The sequence below is a fragment of the Notechis scutatus genome, chromosome Z (genome assembly GCF_049901735.1).
Source record: "Notechis scutatus isolate UNSWTSFEM ecotype Mainland chromosome Z, rNotScu1.2, whole genome shotgun sequence".
Taxonomy (NCBI): Eukaryota; Metazoa; Chordata; class Lepidosauria; order Squamata; family Elapidae; genus Notechis; species Notechis scutatus.
The window spans coordinates 79,625,271-79,638,620 of NC_142025.1; the positions used below are offsets into that span (position 1 = coordinate 79,625,271).

At 38.2% G+C, this 13,350-nt stretch overlaps 1 protein-coding gene across 13 annotated transcripts in view; it reads left to right on the forward strand.

Moving 5' to 3' along the window:
- Positions 1-13,130, forward strand: part of SLC9A3 (solute carrier family 9 member A3) — a 93,639-nt gene extending 80,509 nt beyond the window's left edge. For 12 of the 13 annotated variants that reach the window (XM_087947122.1, XM_087947130.1, XM_087947120.1 and 9 more), the window contains 4 exons: positions 7,708-7,884; positions 10,729-10,786; positions 11,731-11,838; positions 12,365-13,130. In XM_087947122.1, coding sequence (XP_087803248.1) covers positions 7,708-7,884; positions 10,729-10,786; positions 11,731-11,838; positions 12,365-12,609 — 588 coding nt within the window. In that variant the 3' untranslated portion in view covers positions 12,610-13,130. Of the gene's footprint in view, positions 1-7,707; positions 8,582-10,728; positions 10,787-11,730; positions 11,839-12,364 lie in introns of all 13 variants that reach the window. The other variant, XR_015745943.1, reaches the window with a different exon arrangement.
- Positions 13,131-13,350: the final 220 nt, after the last annotated feature.

Sequence of the window (13,350 nt, forward strand, 5' to 3'; positions counted from 1 at the left end):
GAAATCTTTTATCCCCTTGGCTTTAAATTTCAAGTTTAGTTACCTTCTGTGCCCAAGCAGGTTTTTCCGATTTCCATCTGCTATTTCCATGGGGAGGGAGAGTGAGAGAAAATAACTTTCCCTTTAAATTTTCTTCCGCCGCTTTCACAATCTTCTTGGGAAACAATGCATCATTCAAGCGATTAAATTTCCAGGGTGTTTAAAGGTTCCTTGTTGTCCCGGTTCAGCCAAAAACTTTCACTTTCTCCGACTTCCTCCTGCACAATCTTATCTGGCTGCAGGCTTCTTTGTGGCGGCCATTGCTGACCGCCGCTCCACCGCCTTGGGAAAAAGGAGTTTAGCCGGCTGAGGAGGGGGTTTGCGATACCCCCAAACCCCTACCCAGATCTCCTCTATCTTCAGTTGCCTCTACGAGGCAACCATATCCCCCAGATCCAGCTGGATTGGAGGCACTTCGGCGGCGAGCACAGCAGGAACCGCGCACGATCGTAGATTCCTGCTGCCGCCGAAGCCTTGCAAATCGGAAGTCCAGAAGCTAGCATGTTAAAGCAGATCATGCCAGACAAACCATATTGGCTTCTTTGATAAAGTGAGTAAATAGGTGGATCAGGGAAGTGCCATAGATATAGTATACTTAGACTTTAGTAAGGAATTTGACAATGTAGAAAGTACCCTGTACTTGGTAAAATAGAACAATGTGAGATAGCACTACCATCACTAAGTAAATGGATTCTCAGTTGGTTGACCAATTGCACTCAACATGTAGTCCAGAATTGAACTACATTGACATGGAGGAAAACATGCAGTGGTGAACCTCAAGGTTCTGTCTTGAAGCCAGTGCTCTTCAATATATGCGGGGACAGATAATTAATGGATACATAACATTTCTGTCCCCAGCAACCTAAAATTAATAAGGATACCAGTGCATGCAAAATAGATGTTTGTGCAAGTAAGATTATCAACCTTGCTGTCAACCAAAACCACACATTTAGTAGTGAGTGCCATACCACATGCATTAATCAAACAGGTGGCAAGAAAGTAGGGGCAGGCAGGCACAACACAAAGTTATGTAGACAGAAAACAGTGTCAAACATAAAGATCTCAAGTGTCTATATACAAATGCACAAAGTCTGGGAAACAAACAGGGTGAACTCGAACTACGAATACATGAAGGTAGATATGATATGGTTGGAATAACAGAAACTTGGTGGGATGAAACCCATGGTTGGAACATACTGGTAGAAGGATACAAACTATTTAAAAAAAAACAGACCCCATAAAAGAGGAGGTGGAGTTGCACTGTATGTAAAGGACCACTATATTGCTACAGAAATGCATGAAACCAAAGATGAAAACCTCCTAGAATGCATATGGGTAAAAAAAGAATGACATGGCCATAGGTGTATATTATAGGCCACCCAATCAAGCAGAAAAAATAGGTGTCCTTTTTGCCAACCCAAGGAATGGGAGACTTCAATTATCCTTATATCAATTGGAAAGCTAATTCTGCACGAAGTGAGAAATCAAATAGGTTCCTAACCAACCTAGCTGACAACTTTGTTGTCCAAAAGGTAGAAGGTGAAACTAGAGGGACAGCCATACTGGACTTAATTCTTACAAACAGAGAAGAAGTGATAGAGGGAGTTGAAACTGCAGAAACCTTGGGTGTGAGTGACCATGTCATACTAGAATTCAACATAACGCAAACACAAGCAATAGAACATAATGACACCAGAGTCTTGGATTTTAAAAGAGCTGATTTTAATAAAGTCAGAGAGAACTTGGGAAAGATTCCATGGATGAAAATCCTAAAGGGGAAAACAACTCAGGAATCTTGGGAAACTCTGAAAAGTATGATCATAGAAGCCCAGACCAGCACAATACCACTGAGAAAGAAAAACAAAAAATCCAAGAAGAAACCAGCATGGCTGCACAAAGATCTCTCTGGCAAATTGAAAGAAAAAAAGGGCAAGTATAAAAAATGGAAAGAAGGACATACAACTAAGGCACAATATCAACAGATATCCAGAATCTGCAAAGACGAAGTCAGGATAGCAAAGGCTCAGAACGAACAAAGACTTGCAACAAAAGTCAAAGATAATTTTAAAAGTTTCTTCCAACATATAAATAACAAAGAAAAAATCAAGGAAACAGTCGGTCCACTAAAGAGAGAAGACAGCAAGGAAGTAACAGGCAATAGAGAGAAAGCAGAACTGCTTAACTCATTCTTTGCATCAGTTTTCACACAAAAAGAAACTATAGCTCAACCCACCAAAACATAACTATAAAAGACAGACCAGAAATAAAAGTTAAAATAAGCAAAAAATAGTAAGAGAACACTTGTCTGATCTTGATGAACACAAATCACCAGGGCCTGATGGATTACATCCCAGAATTTTAAAGGAGCTGGCAGAGGTCATCTCAGAACCACTGCACCATATCTTTCAAAAATCCTGAAGCACCGGAGAACTACCAGAGGACTGGAAAAGAGCTGATGTGGTTCCCATCTTCAAAAAAGGGGAAAAAAACAGACCCAGGAAACTACAGACCAATCAGCCTAACATCAATGCCCAGGAAGATACTGGAAAAGATAATAAAAAAACAGATCTACCAACATCTAGAAACAAGTAAAGTAATAACTAGCAGTCAGCACGGGTTTGTTAAGAACAGATCATACCAAACCAATCTTATTTCATTCTTCAACATAGTGACTAAATTAGTAGACCAGCAAAATACTGTGGACACAATATATTTAGATTTCAGCAAGGCATTCGACAAAGTTGACCACAACTTAATTCTTAGTAAGCTAGAAAAAAGTGGAATAGATAGCACCACCACTAGATGGACTCGCAACTGGCTGACAAACCATACTCAACGAGTAGTCCTTAATGGGTCTAAGTCTACATGGAGGGAAGTAAGCAGTGGGATACCACAAGGATGCTGTCTTAGGCCCAGTACTCTTCAGTATCTTCATTAACAACTTAGATGAGGGAAAAGAAGGGGAACTTACCAAATTTGCAGATGATACTAAGCTGGCAGGAATAGCTAACACCCAAGAAGACAGGCTCAAGATCCAGGTGGATCTTGACAGACTAGAACACTGGGCCATATCTAACAAAATGAAATTCAATGTAGAGAAAAGTAACGTCCTACACTTAGGCAAGAAAAACCAAAAGTACACATATAGACTGGGTGAAACCAGGCTCAATAACATTAACTGTTAAAAAGATGTTGAGACTCTAGAAAGAGTACAAAGAAGAGCAAGTAGGATGATTAGGGGGCTGGAGACTAAAACATACGGTTTTATGAATGGTTGCAAGAACTGGGGTTGGCTAGTCTAGTAAAGAAGGACCAGGGGAGACATGATGGCAGTCTTCCAATATTTGAGGGGTTGCCACAGAGAGGAAGGGGTCAAGCTATTTTCTAACCTCCTGTAGGCCAGACAAGGAATAATGGATGGAAAGTGAACAAGGAGAGATTTAACCTGGAAACAAGGAGAAACTTTCTGACAGTGAGAACAATCAACCAATGGAACAGCTTGCCCTCCGAAGTTGTGGGAGCACCATCACTTGAGACTTTCAAGAAGAGATTGGACTGCCACTTGTCAGAAATGGTGTAGGGTCTCCCGCTTGGGCGGGGGGTTGGACTAGATGACCTACAAGGTCCCTTCCAACTCTGATTATCTGTTAAATCTGTTAAATCTTCATAAATGATCTAGATAGGTATCCCCAGGAGGGGAATTTGTCATAGTTGCAGATAATACTAAACTGGGAGAAATTGTCAACACGTTGGAAGATAGACTCAAGATTCAGAAGAATATTGACAGAGTTGAACATTGGGCCCTAGCTAACAAGATAAAGTTTGGTCATGAGAAAGGTAAGATCCTGCACTTAGGCAGGAAAAACCAAACACATCAATATAAAATAGGAAATACCTGGCTCAACATAGTAATTATTAAAGGGATCTAGATATCCTAGTGGATCGTCACTTAAGTATGAACCAGCAGAATGCTGCAGCCACCAAAAAAACCCAATATAGGCCTAGGCTGCATCAACAGAGGAATGGTATGCAGATCATAAGAAGTGATTGGATCACAGGAAGTGATAGTACCATTTTATACTGCACTAATGAGGCCATACTTGGAATATCAGATCCAATTCTGGACATCATACTACAAAAAATATGCTGAGTCCCTAGAAAGAGTGCAAGGAAGAGCAGCATGTGATTGTTAATGGACCAATGTCTGAACTGAGACCGATCCCAAGTTGTGTAACACAAGGGTCAGTCCTAATTCTTGTTATGTTCAATGTGTTTGCAAATGATGCAATAGAAGGATTGCTAAGTAAAATTTGTTTTTGCTGATGACACAAAGGTGTGTAATAGAGTTGACATTACTGGGAGTAATCAAAACACAAAAAGGGATTTGGCATTGCTAGAAAATTGGTGAAAAATATGGATGCTGCATTTTAATATTTCTAAATGTAATATGCACTCAGGGAAAAAGAATCCTCTGGAGGGTACAGAATTGGGGGTACAGTGTTAGACAGCATAACAGAAGAAAAGGATTTAGGTGTGCTCATAACAGATGACATGCAAAAAAAGTAAACAATGTGGCCAGGCCTTCTGGATGCATCACTAGAAGGATCTTCAGCAGGAAAAAGGAAACCCCGATCCTTCTATAAAGAGCTTTAGTCAGACCCCATTTGGCATATTGTGTCCAGTTCTGGAGTCTTCACTTTAAAAAAAAGATATTGATAAGATTGAGCAAGTCCAGAGACAGGCAACAAAAATAGTGCAAGGACTGAAGGACAAAACATATCAGAAGAAATTGAAAAATTGAATATATATAGCCTGGAGGACAGAATGGAAAGGGGGAATGATTGAAACTTTTAAATATATTAAGACTGTGAATAAGGTTCAAGAAGGCAGTATTTTCAATATTAAGCAAAACTTCAAAAACACAGGTATAATCTCAAACTGACAGGAGGGAATTTTGAAAGTAATATTAGGAAGTATTATTTCACAGAAAGAGTAGTGGAAGATGGGAACCATCTTCCAGTGGTGGTAATGAGTAAATCTTCAATAACTGAGTTTAAATTACTAGGATATTGATACAGTGGAACCTCGGGTTGCAACAGTAATCCATTCCAGGACTATGGTCGTGACCCGATTTGGTCAGAAGCACGAATGTTTGCACATATGCAGACCAAGAAAGACAAAAACAAAATGGCAGCAAAGGGGAAATCGCCACAGTGATTTTCGGGTTTGCTTGGTCGCCACCCGAAGATCTGTTCATGACCAGAAGCAAAACTGTTCTGAAAATTCTGATCATCACCCAATTTGGTTGTGAACAGAAGTATTTGCAACCCAAGGTTCTGCTGTACTGAATTTAAAGTATTTGGATAAATTACATGTCCATCACCCAACAAAAATTAAAAAATAAAAGTAAAACAGAATAAAAATAATAATTAAAAATAACATTGTTAAATAAGCAATATTATTAACAAGCAAACAATAAGGGGTCTCATTAATTAAAATTAATTAAATTATCCTGAAGAATAATAATTTATATACTAAGGAATGCAGGAAAGAATTGGGATTCCTGGACCAATTCTATACTTTCTAGCCATAGCAAATAAATTTTTGTTATCCTGTACATCTAACGATACATATCCATGACTTTTCATATCTTATCTTCAGGACTGCAATGCATTATCTATAGGGCTGCTCTTGAAAATTGTCCAGAACTTATTGTTGGTGCAAGGCTGCTAAGTTGTATAGAAGGCAGTTGTATAGAAGGCAGCCTGTGGAGACGGTAGCAGAATTGGACAGTGGGGAAGAACATGGGCCAGTCCGGGAATCTGGGGAGGACTTGGACGAGGGTCCTGTGTCCAATACAGAGATGGGGCCAGGGCCATCTGGGAGTTATGTCCTGACTCCAGAGCCTCTAGAATCTGACAGCAGTGAGGCAGAGGAACAAGGGGAGCCTGTTCCTAGTGCACGTGTGCACAGAGCTGCCAGAAGAGCTGCCACCTTATTGCCTGCCTGCTGGCCTGAACTACATTGCGGTTGCCGCTGCTTCTTTTGCTAGGGGTGAGTGGGGCAGGGTAGCATTGTGACTCCATGTTGTAATGGGCTCCAGGAGAAGGAGGGGATCCCATCTCCCCTATTGTGAAGTGTGCTAAATTTCACTGTGCTGCACAAGGTGCTGCACAAGCAGTGGGCAGGCCACTTCAGCCATGGTGGCAACAGTAGCAGTGGTGTGCGATTTGGGCCAGCAGACCGGCAATCAGGCGGCGTCAGGTGGTTCAGACCAGCAATGAGGCAGCAGGCAGTTCAGGCTGGCAATGAGGTGGCAAGCAGTTCTGGCTGGCAATGAGGCGACAGCGGCAGGCAGTTCTGGACGGCAATGAGGCAGTGGCAGACAGTTCAGGGCAGCGTGCAAGCAATGAGGTGGCGACAATGGGCAGTTCGGGCCAGTGGGCAGGCAATGAGGATGAGGCAATGGGCAGTTTGGGCCAGAAGAGCAGATAATGAGGAGGCAGTGGCGGGCGTTTCAGGCGAGCGGGCAGGTGGTGGAGGAGAAGGAAGCAGGCGGTTTGGCCCAGCGGACAGGTGGTGACAGGCCAGTTTCTTGGGGTGGAGAGCAGGTCGCTCCCTGAGCGACCGAGTCGTGCCCAGCTGCACCATCAAAGGCCGGAAATAGCTGCCCGCCATTTCCTGCTGCAAAAGTCTTTAAAACTTGGGCCGCATGGGAGGTAGTGGAGAACAGCGAAGAAAGGCTAACCAGGCAGTCAGGGAGTTGGGCTGCTTGGGAGGCAGCTTGGTGAAGAGCAGAGATCAGCGAAGGAAGTCTCACCAGGCAGAGAGCTGGGCTGTGTGGGAGGCTGCAGCGAAGGCAGGCAAGCAGGTTAGGCCACGGGGGCTGTAGGGTCGAGGTGAGGGAGCCAGAGAGCAGCAGCAACTATGCTGCAGGCGTGATTCTAGGCACTGTGCAAGGCGAGATAAGGAGTGGCTGGTACTCCTGGGAAGGGAGGGGCTGGGCCAGCCTGTGGTGGGATTAGCCGATTCTCTGAACTGCGCAAAACATTAACAACTGGTTCGCCTGAACCAATGTGAATTGTCTGAATCTCATCTCTGTTCACAGCAAGTTGGTTGTGGCGAGTTGTCCCATTCTGCTCATCACTGGCTACAGAACAGCCGATTGTCATAGCTCACAGTATTTCAGAAAATTTAATAATCAGCTCTCACAAGCTGTTCCAGAAAGTTCCAGCACACCATTGGTTAAATGTTCATTTTTCTCGAACACAGGAAAGGCCCTTTTCCTATATTGCTCACAGGCTTTGACTATACTAGTCCCTTGAGTTGTATTTGGCTCCCACTTTCTCACTGATTAGGAATGTTTTAATGTGCATTATTGTTTTAGATTTTGCCTTTAGCTCTCATCAAAGCAGATGGGTATAAATCAAATACATAAACAGTAGAATTTTCCAGGCACAATGTTTGAATTATATTTCTTTTTGTTTTTTTAATTTATGAAGCAGTATGTATTGTGTACTAACAATCATGATATTTACACTTTCAATGTCTGGGTTGATGGGAACGGAATAATTATAAATGGGGCAATATAAAATAAAGATATGTAGTGAGATATAATTATTGAATATAAATGTATATTTCACCATTTTCTTTTTCTCATTGTTATAGCAAAAATTTTTGTACAGCCGTCATGAAATAACTCTGAATGAAGATGAGAAGCAAAATAAAGAAATTTTTCACAGAACTATGAGGAAAAGACTAGAATCTTTCAAGAGCACAAAACTAAGTTTGAATCACCATAAGAAACTAAATAAAATTCACAAGAAAGACCGTAGCCAAAAAAGGGTAAGACCAAACATTTGACATTGCCTAAGGAAAACTTTATTTATTTGTTTAGCATGTTTACTGTATGTCCTGCTTTTACCAGCACCATATTTTTGAAACTTATCTGTTTTAATCGTCATCATCTGATTGGTTTGGCAGTCTGTAATGGATTCCTGTTTGTCTTTAAACCCAGATGAATTATTACCACTAGGCCAGTGGATCTCTAGGCCAGTTTATTTCTGATATACAACACTACACTACCTCATCTCTTGCTGCCTGTCCCTCTGAAACAAGGTGTACCCATCCACCAGACATGTTTCAGTAATCCCTATTATGTCAAACTTGCCTTGCTTCCTCATGATATCTACCTAATCTTATTTGTTTACCATACTTTTTGAATTAGAGAAAAACATTTACGATATGGTAGTCTATTTGTGTTCAGCTTCTCTTGTTCTTTAAATTATACATGTACCAAATGTAAACTATGAATTACTTGAAGAAAGATCAAGAGGCAACCCTAGCCACTGTGAGGCTCAACCTACAAAATGAGAACCTCCAGCCAAAGGAAGAAAATTGTATCCAAACTGAACACAATAAGGAACAAACAACTATGAGAACAAATGAACCTTTAGAGACAGGCTGATGGCACTTATAGAAGAATACAACAACGAAGAATATTGTCCCTGCTATCTAGTGCAGCCCAATCCAGTGCCCCAGGGTGAGTTGAACAATCGATTTCATATCCTCCCCCAGAAAGGAAGCATGCAGAGACCTGGAGAATGGATATCAACGTTGACAGAGAGAAAAGTAGTCCAGACTTTGCTAGAGGGAAAAAAACAAGTGCTGGTGATGGGAGATTCACTTTTCAGGGGAATGGAAACAGCAATCTGTAGATGAAACAATCAATCTAGGGAGGAATGTTGCCTCCCTGGAACAAAAATCAAAGATGAGGTTGAGAGCCTTACTAAAATTAGCCCACAGATTACGATTCTTTTCTTCTCTTTCATGTGTAGACAAATAACATGACAATAAACCTAAAAACAATATCAACAAACTATATTTTCAACAAAAAGTCAACAACCAACAAGGGAACAAAGGATTTTAGAAATAAACCACTGGGTTAAGAGATGGCGCCACCAAGAGAATTTTGGAGTCCTAGACTGCAGTCTGCATTACCTATATAAAGAGCTTCTGGCAAGTGATGGGCTGCACTTCAAAAGAACTGGGAAGAATGTGTTCAGAAAATGACTGGCTTAGCCCATCCAAAGAACTTTAAACTAAAACTAGAAAAGATAATCAAGGGATCTTGGAGTCCTAGTGGACAGCCACTTGAATATGAGCCAGTAGTGTGCTGTGGCTGCCAAAAAAGCCAATGCAATCATAGGCTGCATTAACAGAGGGATAGAATCAAGATCACATGAAGTGTTAGTAGCACTTTGTAATGCCTGGTAAAACCACACTTGGAATATTGCATCATGTTTGAGTTGCCACAATATAAAAAAGAGACCATGGAAAGAATGCAGAGAGGAGCAACAAAGATGATTAGGGGGCTGGAGGCCTCATATGAAGAATGGTTGCAGGCATTGAGTATGTCTAGTCTAGTCCAGGGGTAAATGATAGCAATGTTCAATATTTGAGGGGCTGTCAGAAAAAGGAGGAACTGTTTACCAAAAAGTAGGACAAGAATCAATATATGAAAACTAATCAAGAATCGAACCAACTTGGAACTAAAAAGAAATTTCCTGACAATTAGAACAATTAACCAGTGGAATGCTTTGTCTTCCGAAATTGTGGATGGTCCATCACTGGAGGTTTTTAGGAAGAAATTGGACAACCATTTGTCTAGAACAGTTTAGGGTCTCCTGCTTATGCATGAGAAGATTTCTAGAATCCCTTCCAACTCTGTTAATCTGTTAACAGGGAGAAATGTAAGATTCTTCATCTGGCAGAAAAAGTGAAAGGGGCAAATATAGATGGGGAGATCCTGGCTTAATACGAGTAGTAGTGCATGTAAAATGAATCTGGATGCTTTTGTCACAGATTTAAGGATCATTCCAACTCTAGGATTTTATGAAATGTGATACTGAGCAAATTAGCTGCCAGTTAGGAAATCTATTTAGTTCTTTCCACCAAGGAACTGTAAAAAGGATTGCTAGCCAAATCTTGCTTGTTGTAATAAGAGATGAAAAGTAAAAGCAGTTTGCCTCTGTTTCCAGGACTTCCAGAATCTCAAATCTAACAGCTGATGTTAAAGAGATAGTTAACTTGGAAGAAACAGCTGAGATACCAGCAACAATGGCAATAGCTCTTCTCTCTTTCCTTTCCCAACACTTGTTCACTGTGGCTTCTGTTGAGGCTGTAGAAATCTGGAACAGCTACTAAACATGATATCAAAGAGATGCATTAATGTGTTACTAACTGATCATCTTTTTTGGTGGGAGGGGTTCTAGCTTGCTGGAAAAGATACCCCTCTTCTAAATGATCAGATTTGTTGAGAGTATAGGGCAGAAAAGAAAGGCAAAGGCCCTAAGATGGCTTTGTCTCCTGTGTTTTTTATTGTTATGCTACTATTTTAAGATCAGTCACCTGAATCTATGTAGTTAATGGGAGAGCAATGAATAATCCTTTGTAAAATCCTATTTCTGTTTTAGAAGAATATTACACAGAAATTTAGTTTTATAAATTGGTTTATGTAAAGTTAAAATTAATTGAAACTGTGTATGTAATAGGCAATATATTTTTATTAACTAAATATTTTAATTATAACATAAAATATAAACTTTGTAAAACATAACACATATTAAATTGTATATATTCTGTACAAAATGGAATATGTATTTATATGATCATTTCTTGTTTTTTCAGAAAAATAATAATGTCATACCAGATGGAAACCTATCTGCATATATTATAAATGACAAAGGTAAATGCCCTTTTTAAAAAAATGAAAAGTTAAATGTCCTTTTTAAAAGATAAGTATTGAGTAACTAGCTGCCTAGAATTCCTGAATTTCAGCAGAGTAGAAATATGAAAATAAACATTTTCTACTTCTGTTGCTAGCTAACATCATATTGAATAAATATTTTCCAATTTTTATTGTATTTATCGGGTTTTTTCCTTGTTTGAATGTCTATGGAGTGGGTGGTAATAAAATCTTCTAAGATCATTTTTGACTTCCAGTTTCAACTTTTGGTAATTTTTAAAATTTTAAAATTTTTACCAATGCATTTAAAAATGCATTGATAACTTTAATGAATAATAATAAAATAACGGCTAAGCCTGACAAACCTATTTTTGAAGAAAATTGTAGAATACTCTACCTGAAGATCAAAATAAGAACCAAATTTTTATCTCCATCAGCAGGAGTATTCTTGGGAGCAAATTTTTACTTTAAAATTTTTTACTTTAAAAAATAAAAATTGACTAAAAGGGATATTTTTGTAACTTTATTCAATCTATTGTCAAATCATTCAGACACACAAAAGAATTTCAGTTATTATCTCAGTACACAAGCTCATTTTATAAGACATCTGTAATTTAATCTAGGAGCTCATTTTATCCAGAAATTTTTGCTCTGAGCTATACAAATAAATATTTGAGAAGTTCTAAAATGGGATAAAAGCTTAACAATAAAACAGAAATCAATGAACATATTGATTTCAGATTGAGGAATTGTAATTATGTGTATTATTTGTTCAGAAATCAGAGTTGAAATTGTTTTACTTTGACGGAAATTGTTACAAGTTTGAATATATGTTACATTTAATACTGTTTTTTAAAATTAAATATCAATTTACTTTTACAAGTAGTAAACTGTCTCAGAACCTAATTATCTTAGTTATATAAATAAATATTATTTTATTCTAGAAAACGAGTTTTCTGAACCAGAAGAAAATGATTATGGCTATTCGCAGATAGATGGAGTAGTAAACTTCCTGGATTATGTCAACAAAGATAATTTCACAGATACAAATGGTAAATAATATATACATTAGTAATATAAAAGTGTTGTGCTTGTTGGCTTGTCTTTTTTTAAATAGGTATATAAAAAGAAAATTCCATTTTCCAGAAGTATGGAACAGAAGATATATGTACCATTTGTCAGCATTTTGAGGAAATTGTTATTATTCAAAACCATAATGTTAAAAATGGTACAAATACATATCCTAGAATAAAATGCATTTTATTCACACACTTTCTAAAAGATGCAGTTTCCTTTTTGGGACAAACAAGGGAAAGAAAAGATTTGTTTAAAATCCCATAGATGACATTCACAACCAGTTTTATTACTCACTTTCAACCACTGTATTATCCTATAGTCCAGCCAGCAGGGAAAATCATCGTTTGCTTTGTTAAAATAGTTTTAGTTTTTTTATTGCAAATGCTGTTTCAACCAAGTTCCATGTTCAGTTCCAATTTTGCAATAGTCTAATACAGTATGAAGGTTATCATTTTCCTGTTTACTGAATTATTGATTTTTCCTTTGGTGGACTTTTTATAGGCATTGATAATCCAGTATTTTCAGCTGATGTTGAGCAAAATGCCATCATGAAGTTTACACCTTGGCTATCCAATGATGAGATGGTGGTACCTTCCCAAAGAGCCAGAGTACAAATACCTTATTCTCCAAACAGCTTTCAAAGACTTGCTCCCATTCGACTCAGCAACAGATCCACAGATTCTTTTTTGCAACTAGATGGTGCCGAAGAACCTAGATTTTTTCTCCCAGAATCAACTCACTTGTAATTTAAGCATACTTAAAGTTCTTATTTTTCAGTCACTCAGATCTTTTTGTGATCTAGCAAACAGCATTTTTTTCTTGTTCAGAATTCTCTTGTCTTGATTTTCTTCTTGGCATGAAAATTCTGCTTTAAAATCAGCTAAATATATTCTAATAGGATTTGTTAAGATTGTGGATTATGAACACTAAATTGTTAGTCCTGGGGTTACAACAATAATTGGGATAGAATTTCTGTCATTAAGTAACATTGTTGTAAAGTTCAATGTCATGTGACATTGCTTAGTAACTTGGTTGAATTGGGTGGCTATAGAAATTGAATGAATGACCATAGTTATTCCTTGTTAGCTATCATACTTATACGCTTTATATTTTGATGAGCAAGATATAAATAATGATGAATAATTAATTTGTATAAATTCCTTTGGAAAATATTATATTTGTGACACAGTAATCTGAAATGTTTTAAACTTTTTCTGATTTTGTATTCATTTATACACCTGTCAAGTAATAAATATGAACAAAATTGCAGTTCTTATTACTAAGTATTAATGAACTTGATTCCAGTTTTGCAACACACATACAATATATTCTCTTAGTAAAAGGCACATATAAAATACAAATGCAAAACAATGAAGTAAATTTCATGAAACCATAGTGAATGCTAGAATATAATATATATTGTAATCATACTTTATTATCTGTAGAAAATGCAAAATATTTATTAAAATAGATTCACCAAACCCTAA